Source organism: Heteronotia binoei, chromosome 13 (genome assembly GCF_032191835.1).
Source record: "Heteronotia binoei isolate CCM8104 ecotype False Entrance Well chromosome 13, APGP_CSIRO_Hbin_v1, whole genome shotgun sequence".
NCBI lineage: Eukaryota > Metazoa > Chordata > Lepidosauria > Squamata > Gekkonidae > Heteronotia > Heteronotia binoei.
The window spans coordinates 58,495,691-58,513,020 of NC_083235.1; the positions used below are offsets into that span (position 1 = coordinate 58,495,691).

At 39.5% G+C, this 17,330-nt stretch overlaps 1 protein-coding gene across 3 annotated transcripts in view; it reads right to left on the reverse strand.

Moving 5' to 3' along the window:
* RPTOR (regulatory associated protein of MTOR complex 1) overlaps window positions 1-17,330 on the reverse strand; it is a 538,471-nt gene that overhangs the window by 93,030 nt on the left and 428,111 nt on the right. For all 3 annotated transcript variants that reach the window (XM_060251925.1, XM_060251924.1, XM_060251923.1), the window contains one exon: window positions 13,378-13,496. In XM_060251925.1, coding sequence (XP_060107908.1) covers window positions 13,378-13,496 — 119 coding nt within the window. The remainder of the gene's footprint in view (window positions 1-13,377; window positions 13,497-17,330) is intronic.

The following is a 17,330-nucleotide window of genomic DNA, read 5'->3' on the forward strand; positions in this document are numbered from 1 at the left end:
ACCACCTCTTGAAAACTTTAGCTAGGGAAGGAAGGTAGGGACAAAGGGCAAGAAAGTGTAAAGAACTAGGCTTCTAATGTAGCAGAACTTCTACTTTCAGAGGTGTGTCACACCCAACGGGAGATTGAGATGATGGCCATTATGTTCACAATAGTTGCAAAAACAAAAAAGGGTAAAGAGCCATCAACAAGGCTTTTGGGAACTCACAGAAATAAATAGCACAGACCACGGAGAGTGTTTCTCATAATACCTGAATTTGCACTTCACACCCTGATTGCTGGGTGCCTGCTGATGGATTGCAGCTGTTGTGCTTGAGAGCACACATTATCTCTCCTACAGCTCTCATCTAGTGGTATGGACTTTTCCAGATGGGTTTCTTCTTTATTTCCTACTTCTTAAAGGAGAGACGTGCATTGCCCCCCTCTTTAAAAAGAATTCAATGTACTCATGAACTCCAAACCTGGAGGGGATGTATAATTTGTGAATTCCCAATGTTGCAGAACCAGTTGCATCTATCTGAGTGAGAAAAGCTACTGCTGCTACTTCAGTCTTCAAATTCGGCCAAGCAATGGCTTGAAAAAAATCATAGGTTAATCAAAAACATTTATTTTCTGGTTCACTGTTAATGATGAAGATTAAGAGATAAAACCAGAATATTTTTTATTACTTTCAAGGACTGGAGAAAAGATGCCTATTTATCATTATAAATGGTTCAAGCCAACCTAGTTCAAGTAAACTAGCAAATCGTACCAGAGCTTGAACCCTCCTTCTTTGCCTCTGGAAGAATAAAACTGAACAAGAACATCCCTCCCACTGTTTTAAAAACCAAAAACTGGGTATGAAAGCAGATGATTGAATATGCTACTCAATTAAACCCAGGATATATGAACATTACTGTATTGATTAAACAACCACATTGACTAAACTGATTAAACTCTCTTCTAATGGGCCACTACCAAATTGACAAATACATTTACATTAAGAAAGAGTCTGAAACGCTGGGATAAAAAAAACCCCCAAGCGAATTGCAAAAGTATACCAGGTCATCCATACAGGGCTACTATTTAACACCTTTCACTAAAGCATTATCTTTGTGAAAAGATCATTCTAGCAGTCTGAGTAACAAAATCATTAAATATGCAGATGATACAACGTTGGTAGGGCTCATCTCTGAGAATGATGAGTCTGTGTATAGGAGGGAAGTTCAACAGCTGTCCCTTTGGTGTAAAGCAAATAATCTTATTTTTAATATAAATAAGACAAAGGAAATTATAGTGGATTACAGGAAGAGTAGTTTGGACATCCAGCCGTTGTTTATTGATGGTGTTATGGTAGAACAGGTGACAGAATGGAAGTTTCTGGGAATTACCATGAAACAGGATCTAACATGGGGAGCAAATACTTTAGCTCTAGAGAAAAAGGCCCAGCAACGACTATACTACTTAAGACTCTTAAGATCACTACAACTGTCAGGGAGTCTGCTGGTTGCCTTTTATCGTAGTTCCATTGAGAGCATTTTATCTTATTGCCTCTGTGTGTGGTTTGGGAGCTGCACGGAAGCAGAGAGAAGGGTGCTCCAAAGAGTGACGAGAAGAGCACAAAAGATTTGTGGATGTTCTCTCCCCTCATTGGTGGATCTTTATAATATGGGATGTAAAAGGAAGATACAAATGATCCTAAGGGACCCTTCACATCTGGGCCATTTGCTATTTGAGATCTTACCGTCAGGTAGACGATATAGAGTGTTGAAGGCTAGGACAAACAGATTTAAGGACAGTTTCTATCCAAGTGCTGTGGTTAGGTTAAATGCAGGGTTATGAATGACTATTTGTTTTAGATGTATTTAAATGGTTTATATGGTTTTAATGGTTTTATGAATGATTATCTGTTTTAGATGGATTTAAATGGTTTAAATGGTTTTAATGGTTTAAATGGTTTTAGATGTATTTAAATAGTTTATGAATATGTGTGTTTGATGTGTTAGTATGTTTGTGGAAGAGCACCTCATTTCGTTGCTCTCTTTTGTTGAGAACAATGACAATAAATTTATCTATCTGTCTATCTATCTGTCTGTCTATCTATCTATCTATCTATCTATCTATCTATCTATCTATCTATCTATCTATCTATCTATCTATCTATCTATCTATCTATCTATCTATCTATCTATCTATCTATCTATCTATCTATCTATCTATCTATCTATCTATCTATCTATCTGACACAAATGGAAGAATCTCCATTTATCAGGCTATCTTTTCCTTGTACTTTCCCCTGAATAGGAGGTATTACAACAGATCAGAGCAGTTGCAAAGCATCCTGAATAGAAACAGAGAAACTTCGTCAGTGGTTCTCCAAGTGTGCACCTGACTGCTAGGTTTGCTGGAATTAGGGTTTCTCCCTCAGTCAGGGAGAAAGGAAGAGCAGTAAAGGATTGCAGACAGTTTACTGCAGGAATTCTATGGCTTGAGGCTCTGGTTTGTTCCATCTACATTTGCCTATATTTGCAATATGTGAAAGTACTGGATTATCCTGTTTAAAATGTCAAAAGAAGGATTATTTAAGAGGATGGTAAAAGAAGACTTACTCTAATGCAATATCCCTGGACACAACAGAAATAAAAACTTGTTCACTTTTTGAAGAAGAAGAGGAGGAGGAGGAGATTGGATTTATACGCCACCCTTCACTTGGAGTTTCAGAGCAGTTTACAATCTCCTTTCTCTTCCCTTCCCCACAACAGACAGGGATCATTACACATGAATTCAATTGGATCTCCAGGTCCCACTTGGAGTCTTGCATCCCCACACCTCAAATGCAGACATTGGGATAATTTTAAAGATTTATTCCAGAGAATCTCCAGGTCCCACCTGGAGTCTGTCATCCCCCACAAAATGTCTTCCCCCCAACATGTGTGAGGATTCACTGTCAGCATCCCTTAAACTGGAGTCTTAAACTGTATACACTACAAAGGAGCCCCCAAACTGACTCCTTCACCCTCCCCAGAGCCCACTCCTTTGTAGCTGCTTTTTACTATTCAAGCACATGTTCATAAATAGATCTGAATCTGATCAAAGACCCCAAAGTTCTCTCCCTGGTCCCACCTGGAGTCCAAGGTAGCAAGGAACTTGAGGGTGCAGTAGTGCTTGCCTTGCCAGCTTGGGGATGGCTTACAAGATGCAAGAGAGGCAGGAGCAGGCAGGTGGGAGAGAGCATCTGACTGGAGGATGGCACCTGCCTGGCCTGCTAAGCTGGGATTGGATGACAGCTGCAGGGCTGGGAGCTTCAGAGTGTTGAGTGTTTGCAAGAGAGGGTGGCTGTAGCAAGAGGTTGCAAAGGGGGTGGCAGCAGTCAGTGGCAAAAGGAGCATAGAAGTTGGGGTAGTGGTGAGTGGTAAGTGGTGCGACCAGGACCTTTGTGTTCATTTAAAAGTGGTGGGTCTGGGACCCTGGGGCCCCCACTGTAGCTACGGGCCTGGAGGGTAGTCATGTTGGCCTGCAGTAGAAGAGAAAGATTCAAATCCAGTAGCACTTTAAAGACCAACAAGATTTCCTGGGTATAAGCTTTTGAGAGTCAAAGTTCCCTTTGTTGATACCAAAGGGGTGAAGGGAGCTCTCTATCCAGGAGGAAATATTGTTGGTCTTTAACGTACAACTGGACTTTAATCTTTATTTTGCTGTGATGGAATAAGCCACTGACATGTAAACAGAGGACTCACTTCCCAAATGGTAATAGCATAGAAAGCTGGATAAAAAATGTAGCACAAGGCCTTATGAAACAACCTTGTCAAAATCTGTAATCTAGCAGCTACAAACTTCAAGTCCCAACAGCCAACCAATCGATTTGATGAATATGTTTCAAATCTATTTGCTGAAAAATAAACTAAAAATTTATTCTCAAGGGACTCATACCAGATCTATCTTTCTTTAAAAATTGTCAGTCAACTGAGGCTTAAACCATCAAAAAACCCCAGGTTCTTTAAACAATCCAGAAACTACAGTAGTTACATTAATTGCAACTACTGTGCATTTAAGGTCATTTTCCCTCCTTTGAACTCAAAGAGCAAATAAGCAACAGGACTGTTTTAAATGTTAAAAGCAAAGTTATCCCACTTCAATTAACAGGTTAGCTCCAATGATTTGAATTCAGAACACCATGCATGTTTGCCTTGGTTTGAATACCTTCAATTGCAGGATCTTTTGTCTAAACATAATTTCTCTCCACCTCTAAGCATTTTTTTCTACTCAGATGTGGTTCCTTTCAAAGATATGATAGCTAAATTGCATGCTTTATTGATGCATACTAATTCTCCTTCTTTACCATCTTATTTTATAGCATGGCAGACTGATTTGAACTTATCTTTGATGGTGGATCAATGGCAAAAGATTTGGCATTCACCATCTTTCCAGTCACAATCTTTAAACATTAATCTACAGAAATATAAAGTCTTGGCTAGGTGGTACTTAACACCTGCTCGCCTTTCTCACGTCAGCATCTATTCCTCCCACATGCTGGAAGGGCTGCAGTCAGGTAGAAACATATATATATATATATATATATATATATATATATATATATATATATATATATATATATATATATATATAGCCAATGGGCTTGTCCAGTTATGCAAAATTTTTGCCATCTAATTCTTCAAAAATTCTACCAGATTACAGGTATTAAAATCCCTTGTTTACCACAAATTCTTTGTTAAATCTTTGGGATGATTTACAATTAACAAGATCTCAAAAAGAGCTCCTTTCAATTATATTCACAGCAGCTAAACACACTATCACTTCAAACTGGAAATCCCCTTCCTTGCTTTTGGTTTCTACATGGTTGACTAAGCCGTGGGAATATTTTCTGCTTGACAAAATAGCAAATAACAAATTTTATACTGGCGCTCCTCAAATCTGCAAGTCTTTTTTACGGAAATGGGAACCTTTTGGAATATGAGTTCTTTAGTCCTCTATGCCTACTGCAGAATATCTTTCTTTAATAGCATTGCACTGACCTTACTTGCTCTCTTCCTCCCCCCCCCCCCCACCTTTTGGTTTTGGCTTTTGTTTTGTTGTGGATGTGAGTGTGTGTGTGTTTATATGTAAGTGTTTTGCTCAACAAGACCTTATTGTATGCACATGCTTAATATTAATAACCTCAATTGGAAGCTGACAACACTAGTCTAGTTTGAGCTTCAGAATCTGTTGACATTCATTTTATGGTTGTATTGGATTACTCAGTATATGGAGAATATTTTATATGTATGGTTAATTAATATTTTAATAAACATTTTGAATAAAAACAAAAAACGAAACAGCTTCACTCCAAAGATCTCAGTGTGTAAGGAGGAAGGCACACAGGTATGCAGGACGAGTGGAGAATGTTGACTTTTGCTCCTACTACCGAGTCTCAAATTGGCTTCAGTGCAACAAGAAACATTCTAAGGAAGCTTTTAAGCATGAGGAAATCAGCAACTCTAGAAATGAACAACCCTCTCTCCTGTGATGCTTAACATCTATATGTACCCTCTCGCCTAGCTGGTGCAGAGTTTTAGGCTGGCTGTCACATGTGTGCTGATGACACTCAGATGTATCTGTTGATGGATGGACAGATGGCTGTTGCCCCATCCAACTTCAAGCTAAAGAAATCTCCAGTAAATAGTACATACAGTCTTCACTAATACTTTACCATGTAATAGTATATAATAATAAACAGACACCTCTCATACAATATCGAAACACACAGTAAGCAATTAACTTTAGTACATTGTGCCTGCTGAGAAAGACATAGGATGGTCACTGAAAAATTACATGAGGTCTGGACACTCCATTCTGTAAGAATTTCTTCTCCTCTATGTTTAAAATGATACATTAAGAGGATATTGCTCTGTGAGAGAAGCTCAGCTGTGGATCAAGATTCCGAAACCAGATCTTTTGCATCCATTACCAGTCAGCCGAATGGATAATTTTATCTCCATTAGTAGCACCAGCAGAGACTTTTTCATGTAGCTACCTGGAGAATTTGTAACAGAATTTTGGAGAGCAGTTTTGACGTATGGAAGTATGGACTTGGGAGTATGTTTTGTATATTTTTGTTGTGTGTAATTTCTAATTGTACAATTAAAAGCTCATTGCTTACTGTGTATTTTGATATTGTATGAGAAGTGTCTGTTTATTATTATATACTGTTACATGATAAAGTGTTAGTGAAGACTGTATGTACTATTTACTGGGGGTTTCCTTCGCTTGATCTTGATTACCCACAGGGCCCCATATGTTTGCTCTTTAGCCCCATCCAACTTGACTGTGGGATTGGAGGCCATGATCAGAGTCAGCTGAGACTGAATCCATCAAAGATGGAGGTCCTGTGGCTGGAGGGGGGGGGGGCAAACCAAGGTTGAAGTGTCAACTCCCAGAGCTTGACAGCATGTTGCTGATACCAGTGTTGACCATCAAGAGCTTGGGTGTGCCCCTGGACTCCTCTTTATCAATGGAGGCCCAGGTTGCAGATGTTGTCAGGCTGGCGGTCTCTAGCTGGGACCTTGCCACAGTGATCCACACAATGGTCACCTCAAGGTTTGATTATTGTAACTCACTCTATGTAGGGCTACCTCTAAGGTTGATCTGGAAATTACAGCTTGTCCAGAACACAGTGGTGTGGGTATTTACAGGCACCCCAATGACAGAATATATTCAACCTGTGCTTTGTCAGCTGCACTTGCTTCAAACTGAGTACCAGGTCCAAGTCAAGGTTTTGGTTTTGACCTTCAAAGCCCTTAACAGTCTGGGACCAATGTATATGCAGGACTGCCTCTCCTGGTATGTCCCCTAAAGAGCTTTACACTTGGGAGACCAAAATCTACTGGTGATCCCTGGCCGAAAAGACATCTGGCTGTCCTCAACTAGAGCTCGGGTCTTTTTTACCCTGGCCCAAGCCTGGTGGAACTTTCTGCATAGCATCATCTGTACCCTGCAAGATTGAGTTTGGGCATGTAAAACAGAGATTTTCCACCAGGCCTACAGTTGAGGATGAAGCCTGGAGATAACCGTGTCAAAAAAGTTACATAAAACAATTCAATGCACTTCCATATGTTATGTACCATATAACAAAAACTATTTCTGAATTCGTTAAGAGACTGCAGATGTTCTCTTTGAGCATAGTTATTTTAGATTCCAATCAGAATTTTATCTACAAGTGAGTGGGGTTGCAATGGGAAGCCCAGCAGCCCCGTCCACTGCAAATTTATTTACGGACCAATTTGAAATTAAGTATATTTATAATGGTGATGTCAATCCCGTCGTGCATAATATTGTAGCATATTTCAGGTTTATTGATGACATTTTCTTTCTCATAAACGATGCCTCAATTGTCCAGCCATTTGTAGACTGATGTAATTCCTTACACCCCACAATTAAGTTTACCCATAAGAGTAGCACTAATAGTCTTAATTTTTTGGACACTATGGTTTATGCAAAGAATACCAGCCAACTGGGAGTAAAGGTTTTTCAAAAGTCCATAGATCATAATTCCCTACTCCATTTCTGTTCCTTCCATCCTTATCACATCAAGAAAAATATACCCTGAGCCCTTGGGGAGAGGGCAGTTAATAAATTTAATTAACAACAGAAATACCATTCTTTTACACACTCATATGTTAATTAGTATTCTATTATTAGATAAAAACAGAGAGCCCACAGCAGGGAAAGGAAGCCTGCAAAGAAGACTACTCAACGAACAAAAGTTCATGGTGCAATTCCATACTGGGATACTTGCAAGCTCACTTACCCTGGAGGTGAATGTGAGCTCTTTCACTGAACACTGCCAACAACTTACTCACACCTTGAATTTACATCTACAGAACAATGTTGGATGAAGTGATAGAAGACCATGTAGCATCTTGACTTCCAGGGGAGGAAAATGTCGAGCTGAGCTGCTTCTCATAACGGGAGCAGGCTGGAACTTCTGTTCAGGGTAGTGGAAGGCAAATAAACGCCTACTGCCTATTTTTCTCAGTCAGAGATTAGTCCAAGATATGCACAGGAAACTTTGAGGAGATTTACCTTGGCTAAAAGGGAGTCCCGGGGGGGGACTCCTTTGAGGCTTTGAGGGGTCTCCGAGAAGAGTTGCATTTTCATCATCTGCGGAAGTTTTCAGAGTCATTTATTTGACATAAGCTCAACAGAATCCTAACCTTCTTGGACATTGCTAAACATCTAAAGCTACACAAGACCGGTGGGAACTTGGATAATTGGAAGAGAAGGTACAGATTACTATCTTTCACTCCAGGACTATTTACTGTTTAATGGAGTAAATTTCAAAGGTGAGAAATGAAAATTTAGAAAGTTTGGAAGAAGGGAAGAAAAGGTGAAATTTGGACTTTGTAAATATAAAGGACATTGGGAAAAATGCAGGACCAATTAGAAGCAATGGAGGCCAGAATGATGAGAGATATGAGAGAGATGATAAATGAATCTAAAAAAGAAATTATTGAAGAGATTAAAAAAGATATGGAAGATCTCAGAAAGGAAACAGAGGAAGCATCTAAGAAAGTGCAGGAGGTAGAAGGTAGAATGAAAGTATATGATTCCACCTTGTTGAAAATGCAAGAAAAAGTGACAATCCATGACTACAAATTGATGGAGACTCAGATACGTCTGAGAGGAGTACCTGAAAAGGAAGATGGTGACCTAAAAGAATATATAATAAAAATAATTGCAGAATTTTTAGAGGAAGATCCTGAAGGGACTAAAAATATGTATGACTATATGTATAGAGTGAACTCACTTTATGCCAAAAAAAATAATCTACCAAGAGATATATGACAAAAGAAATGGTGGGAAAGATCATGAGTAAAAACTTTGAAAAGACATTGATAGCGGGAGGCAGCAGAGTAAGAATTATGAAGGAGTTGCCAAGGTAAGTGATAAATGATAGAAGAACATATAAAAAACTGACAGAAAAAATACGGGACAATGAAATGAGGTTTAGGTGGATAATACCTGAAGGTTTGAGTTTTGAACTTCAGGGGAAAAGAATCACAATCACAAAAGCACAGGAACTGCGAAGTTTTTATGAAGAACATAAAGAATTTGCACCATGATGGATTACAAATTATTGTCTTGGAATGTAAATGGACTAAATTCACCACAAAAAAGAAGGGCAACGTTTCATTGGATCAAAAAACAAAATTGTAATATAGTCTGTCTACAAGAAGTGCATATTAAACAAAAGGATTACAAATTTTTATGGAATAAACAATTGGGGTTATAATTTTTTTCATTGGCTGAACAGAAGAAAAGGGGAGTGATTTTTTATATTAAACAAGAATTGGAGCCAAAATTAGTGTTTAAAGACAAAGATGGAAGATTTGTAGCAGTAGAAATAATATTAAATGCAAAGAAGACGTTGTTATTGGGATTGTATGTGCCTAATGGTGCAAAGGATGCTTTTTTAAAAAGATATTACACAACAATTTGATGAACTGACATATGACCAAGTTTTGATAATGGGAGATTTTAATGGAACAATTAAGAACTCTCTGGATAGATCTGGGGGAAAAAAATAATAACAAAGAAGGAAAATTCTATGAAATAACCATATTTAACCTTGGTAAGGCCCCAGGAATCCTGACTGGCCATTGCCCACTTCTGACAAAATGATGTCAACCTGTCCAGAAAAAGGATACTTGACTTCTGAGAAAAAGCTAGTAATAAAAAATGACTTAAATCAGTGCCTTTTTCCTTACTGCTGAGCTCATAAGGGGATGGTAAGCAGAGTAAGGCATAAGTGGATGATATCTGCAAACCCTCTAGCATGGTGACTGATATTGGTGTCTGGAAAACCTTGGTGGTAATCTTATTGTTGTATATAGTATTCAGTACCTCATCAGTTTTAGCATTAAATAAATCCTTGCCCTCAAAATGGAGGACTTCTATCTTGGGCCTGGTATCATTTGAGAAAGGAGCTGACAGAAGCCAATATTGGCATCAAAGGACTATGGCCAGGGCTTTCTTTTTATTATTAGCAGGAACGCAGTTCCGGCTGGCTTAGCATCAGGGTGTGTGGCCTAATATGCAAATGAATTCCTGCTAGTTTTTTTCTACAAAAAATCCCCGTGTGAAACAATGGTGATGTCAAGGGGTATGGCCTAATATGCAAATGAGTTCCTGCTGGGCTTTTTCTACAAGAAAAGCCCTGAATATGGCAGATGCAATAGAGCAGTTGGTACCATACCTGGCAGCACTAATTTGCTGTTTACTCTGACACCCTAAGCTTGAATAACTTAGCAGATTTTCCTTATCATTTGGCAAAAGCTCCATGTAAGTAGTCATATGCTCCCAAAGGAACACTCTAAATGCCAAAGCCCCAGAGGAGATCTTTTTACCATGTCCATCCAATTTGTGCCCTTCCCTGTCAGAAGAAGCTGTGAGACCCTTAATGTTGTTTGGAGGGCATTAGCTCTGCCCCACAGAGTCAGTAGGAAGGTGGGTGAACAAAAACTTGCACCCTTCACTGTGCACTTTATACATATTTTCTAGTTCACATGTAGAAAGTGACAGATTGGTGCTGGATAGGTCCTCAGATCCATGGCAATGTCCAGAAAACCTTGTAACACTGGGAAGGCTAAGGAGAATTAGAGTTAAAGACCCTACAATTGGATCCATAGGGGCCAGGGCTACTGTAGGTGAGTGAGCTGACAATGGAACAGTGTGATGGCAGGGTTGGCAGTGAGCAAAGCAGCTCATGGAACCAAGGAGAACAATGGATAAACCTATGGTGCTGGTTAAAATATAGGAAATGCTGAAACTCTTGTCCTTGCAGGTGGGCTAAGCATGTGATGTTCCATTGTGGGAATGCAGAGTAGTCACGGCGATAAACTGTAAGAATTAGGTAGTCTATCTTAATTTTGTCGTCTTGTAGGATACATACAGAGCTAAGGTTAGTGGACTGTTTAAATTGCTTTCTTTTGATCTTTGCTCATTCCACTGTGATTTCAAGATGCTGTGCACACTGGTTGTTACTTTATCAAGTTTCTTAACATTTTGAACACTGATATACTGGTCTTTCTATGGACATCAAGCCTTTTTCAGGCACTCTTATTGAGGAGAAGCAAAGGGGAGAGTGTGTCCATCACAGTGCACAAATATGTTTGTTCATCCCTGCATCAGCCAATGTGAGCTAAACAGGAGATGCAAAATGGGAGATGACAAACTGAAGTAAAGCATTTAAACAGCAACATCACTGAGAGTGCTAGAGTACTAGTCCTTCAGCAGAAGATACTCTTAATGACTAGTTAATGGCAGCCTGAGAGAAGTTAATTAGGAGGAAGGACCTGCGAGATGGAGACCTGGGACAGCCATGAAATTTCCAAGATCCCACATGAGTAGAAACAGGTTGAGAAGCTGTTTGTGAGGTTAAAATGAGGAATGATGTAGTTAAATCCTTTAGGGCCCCATTGGGGATAAAAGCAGGGTATAACTATTTAAACACTTATATTTAAAAAACCACCATCTTGATTGTAGTTTAAGTCCATTTCCAGACTCATGCTTATTAAATCACATTGCTGTGGCAAAGATGATTACAAGAAATGGGCATATATTTGTATTAACCTAACAAAAGTAGTAGAGATTCATTGGACTAAGAATAAGTATATGATATGGATGTATCCATATTCATTCATTCATTCATTCTTTTCCTTTTATTTGTTAGTTTCTTTGACCAATGGTCTTAAGCGCAAGATAAAACAAGACAGTAAATACAAAACAAATTACAAATAATTTAAAACATTCATGCATTCATTCATTTATTCATTCATAATTTTACCTAGCCTACTTCAAGTTCACTTACAATGTAAGTAAACAAGGCATTAAAGATATAAATTTCCCTCTTCATCATTCAACTTGGATGCAAGTAATCAGGATTTTTCATCCTTCATGCCTAAATTTTCCTGGCACTTAATCGTCAGCTTCTCCAAGCCTTCAAAGAATGTTGTCACAAAACATCCAACATACATGGCCAGTCAACTGAGACAGTTACATAGAGGGTTCCAAATCCCAGTAAAAACAAGTTTTAAATTAAAAATTAGAGAAAAATAGAATACCGGCCAGTGCATTAATTTGGTGGCATCTTTTATACCAATAGTAGCACAGGAATTTTAAGCTTAAATGCTGGCCAACTCGTTAATTAGATATCCCATCTTACATTGGACTGATTCATGCTATTAATTTGTTGGAAGGACAAATGCTCTTATCTCAGGCATAACAAAGGAAGAAAGTGTCTAAACCATCTTCAGTTGCATATAAGTGAGACCAGGTATGGAGGTATTTGATAACCAAATCTATCAAAGTGCTTATGTAGTGCTTGATTGGTGGTGAAAAAATTGTTATCACAAATGGTGCGTGATAACAAGTCCAGTTATTGAAGTTTCAATAATAGTGATGGAAGGTTCTGGGATTTAAAAAAAAAGTAATCCTTGCAAAATGAAGGATAGCAGTGATGGGAGTGTTTTTGAGAGAGGTGAAGGGTGGGATGGGGTACCTGCATGCTGACTCACATGTACTAGATCACCTGCACTGAACAGCCGTTGCGGCTTCAATCTGCAATCCAGTTTTACTCTGACTTGCATAATCTAAATGAATTTGTAAAGAAAATAACCAAAAAGCGTAAGGTCAACTTTACTAGCTAGACATCCAAGAAACACTCTATTTAGAAAGTTAAATTATGTATGCCCTTATATTCAAATTTTTCAGGTAATTTCTGCATGATCATCTGCCTGCAGTACATTGTACTTAAACAGCTGCCTAGCAGGTGATGCCTTTTCTGGAGCTGTCTGGACTTCTATTAGAACTTTTTACAGACCCTTATTTTTTTTCTCCCTGATCTTTCTGCCCTCAAAAGACAAGACTTACAGATGGTGCCAAAGAACAACATAAAGAGCCAGTTTCAGCTCTTTCGTTAAAGAAACCTTGAGCAGCAAATCGTATTCTGGGCAAAGGGACCACAGTGAGGAATTGAACAAAGTAGTTAAAGATAATGGGACAAAAACTACCTTGTGAGAGGCTTTCGGCCCAATATTATAATGTATCATTTTAATCCTGCAGTTTTATTTTTCCCAGATGTTCTGTTTGAATTAGATGCAAACTCCTACGAAAGATGCAAATCTCTTTTCTACATAAGTATATATGACCTAGAGTAGACCACAAACCAAAAGAAACAATGGACATGGAGAACTGTGTGTCCTGTTCCATGGCATTCAACAATTTGTTGCTTCCTGATGAGTCAATTTTTTCAAAATAATTTCCAAAAAAGCAAGTCCAAGTTCCATTTACTTCCATCATGAACAAGACTGAGAGAGGCACTCAGGAGCAAATTGAGATTTACCTTGTAAGCAATGCTGTTGAGTACTTTCATGGCCAAATCTGAAACATCTGGATAGGGATCAGCAGCCAAATGTAAGAGAACTCTCCAAATCTGTGTGTAAACACTGTTGAAAGAAACACCTAGAAGCAAGAGGAAGAAAAACGTTTTCCAATGAAAACTTATGGTCAATTATTCTAATATGTAGAGCATATCACTCTCCTATTTTTATTTATGTTGCTTTCCATTTTTTTCCAACATAGCACTTCTTTATTACAAATATCAACATATATAACAATTCTTATTTCAATGATAAAGATCAAGTTTTTCTACATATTCCATTTAGTCACGTACCATACCTAAAACAAACAAAAACAAAACAAGACAAACAAGACAAAACAAAAATAAAAGCAGGAGGGCATGGTTAAACTATATATCCTTTTCTTTTTTATAGTTCATAACAACTATATAACAGAGTGTCAATCTCCACAATTTTTACTATAAGTTCATCCATGGTTGGGATGTCTTTTGTCTTCCAATGTGGAGCTAGCAAAATTCTGGCCGCAGTAACTATGTGTAATATCATATATTTCATTTCTTTTTCCATCCTAATTGAAATAATATTAAGTAAATAATATTAAGAACTGGCTTATATGGAATTTCTATTTTTAACATAAGAACATAAGAACATAAGAGAAGCCATGTTGGATCAGGCCAACGGCCCATCAAGTCCAACACTCTGTGTCACACAGTGGCAAAAAATGTTATATACACACATACACTGTGGCTAATAGCCACTGATGGACCTGTGCTCCATACACTGTGGCTAATAGCCACTGATGGACCTGTGCTCCATACACTGTGGCTAATAGCCACTGATGGACCTGTGCTCCATATTTTTATCTAAACCCCTCTTGAAGGTGGCTATACTTGTGGCCGCCACCACCTCCTGTGGCAGTGAATTCCACATGTTAATCACCCTTTGGGTGAAGAAGTACTTCCTTTTATCCGTCTTAACCTGTCTGCTCAGCAATTTCATCGAATGCCCACGAGTTCTTGTATTGTGAGAAAGGGAGAAAAGTACTTCTTTCTCTACTTTCTCCATTCCATGCATTATCTTGTAAACCTCTATCATGTCACCCCGCAGTCGACGTTTCTCCAAGCTAAAGAGTCCCAAGTGTTTCAACCTTTCTTCATAGGGAAAGTGCTCCAGCCCTTTAATCATTCTAGTTGCCCTTCTCTGCACCTTCTCTAAAGCTATAATATCCTTTTTGAGGTGCGGCGACCAGAACTGCACACAGTACTCCAAATGAGACCGCACCATCGATTTATACAGGGGCATTATGATACTGGCTGATTTGTTTTCAATTCCCTTCCTAATAATTCCCAGCATGGCATTGGCCTTTTTTATTGCAAACGCACACTGTCTTGACACTTTCAGTGAGTTATCTATCATGACCCCAAGATCTCTCTCTTGATCAGTCTCTGCCAGTTCACACCCCATCAACTTGTATTTGTAGCTGGGATTCTTAGCCCCAATGTGCATTACTTTGCACTTGGCCACATTAAACCGCATCTGCCACGTTGACGCCCACTCACCCAGCCTCAACAGATCCCTTTGGAGTTCCTCACAATCCTCTCTGGTTCTCACCACCCTGAACAATTTAGTGTCATCCGCAAACTTGGCCACTTCACTGCTCACTCCGAACTCTAAATCATTTATGAACAAGTTAAAAAGCATGGGACCCAGTACCGAGCCCTGCGGCACCCCACTGCTTACCGTCCTCCACTGCGAAGACTGCCCATTTATACTCACTCTCTGCTTCCTATTACTCAGCCAGTTTTTGATCCACAAGAGGACCTGTCCTTTTACTCCATGATTCTCAAGCTTTCTAAGGAGCCTTTGATGAGGAACTTTATCAAAAGCTTTCTGGAAGTCAAGGTAAACAACATCTATCGGGTCTCCTTTGTCCACATGTTTGTTCACCCCCTCAAAGAAATGCAACAGGTTAGTGAGGCAAGATCTTCCCTTGCAGAACCCATGCTGAGTCTTCCTCAATAACCCGTGTTCATCAATGTGCCTACTCATTCTGTCCTTGATAATGGTTTCTACCAACTTTCCCGGTATTGAAGTCAGACTGACTGGCCTGTAGTTCCCCGGATCTCCTCTGGAACCTTTTTTAAAGATGGGGGTGACATTTGCTACCTTCCAGTCCTCAGGAATGGAGGCAGATTTCAATGAAAGATTACAGATTTTTGTTAGAAGATCCACAAGTTCAACTTTGAGTTCCTTCAGAACTCTCGGATGTATGCCATCCGGACCCGGTGACTTATTAGTTTTTAATTTGTCTATCAGTTGTAGGACCTCCTCATTTGTCACCTCAATCTGACTCAGGTCTTTCAACACCCCTTCCAAAATTAGTGGTTCTGGGGCGGGCAAAAAGTTCTCGTCTTCTACAGTGAAGACGGAGGCAAAAAATTCATTTAGCTTTTCAGCCATTTCCCTATCCTCCTTCAGTAATCCTTTTACCCCATGGTCATCCAAGGGCCCCACTGCCTCCCTGGCTGGTTTCCTACTTCTAATATATTTGAAGAAAGTTTTATTGTTGGTCTTTATGTTTTTTGCAATATGCTCCTCATAGTCCCTTTTTGCCTGCCTGATCACAGTCTTGCATTTGATTTGCCACAGCCTGTGTTCCCTTTTACTAATCTCACTTGGACTGGTTTTCCACCGCTTAAAGGAGTCCTTCTTACCTTTTACAGCTTCCATTACTTTATTTGTTAACCACGCAGGCCTTTTCTTATGCCTGTTTGTGCCTTTCCTAACTTGTGGTATGTATTTTATCTGAGCTTCTAGGATTATAGTTTTAAATAGCGTCCAAGCTTTCTCAAGGGTTTTGACCGTATGTACCTTTCCTTTCAGTTTCTTCCTCACATGCCTCCTCATCTCAGTGTATTTACCCCTTTTAAAGTTAAACGTGGTTGTGGTGGTCTTTTTGGACAACTCCCTATTTATACAAACGGTGAAATCAATAACATTATGGTCACTGCTCCCAAGCGGCGCAATCACTTTTACATCTCTCACCAAGTCTTGGGCATTACTTAGGACCAAATCCAGGATCGCCCCACCCCTGGTAGGTTCTGAGACCATCTGCTCCATAGCACAGTCATTGAGAGCATCAAGAAACTCAATCTCTTTCTCTCGACCAGAACACATATTGACCCAATCAATCTGCGGGTAGTTAAAATCACCTATTACAACACAGTTTTTACGTTTAGCCGCTATCTTTAAGCCTTCCATCATATTATAATCGTCCTCTCTCTTTTGATTTGGTGGGCGATAACAAACTCCCATAGTTAAATTTCCTTTTGGGCCCTCTATTTCAACCCAAAGCATTTCTAAAAGTGAATCTAATTCTCTGATCTCAGCCTTACTGGACCGTATATCCTCTCTGACATACAGAGCCACCCCACCTCCAACCCTTCCCTCCCTATCCTTCCGATATAGCTTATATCCAGGAATCACCGTGTCCCACTGATTCTCCTCATTCCACCAAGTTTCTGAAATTCCCACAATGTCTATGTTTTCTCCCAACACTAAACATTCCAATTCACCAATTTTACTTTGAACACTTCTAGCATTTGCATACAAACATCTATAATTTCCCAGGCGAGCTAGGCCCGCCACCTTCCTCCTGCTGCCTCGAGACTCTGGCAGACAGTCCATATTGTTTGTCACCTTCACAGTGGACAACTCTGGTCCGTTACCCGGTAGAAAAATAGCAGCTAACCCTTCATCTCTTTGAGACGAGTCCTCCCGAACCAGAGACATTTCATCTCCTGTCGGCTTTCCCCCAAGATTTAGTTTAAAAACTGCTCTGCCACCTTTTTGATTTTAAGCGCCAGCAGCCTGGTTCCATCCGGAGACAAGTGGAGACCGTCTCTTTTGTACAGCTCCGGCTTGTTCCAGAAAGCAT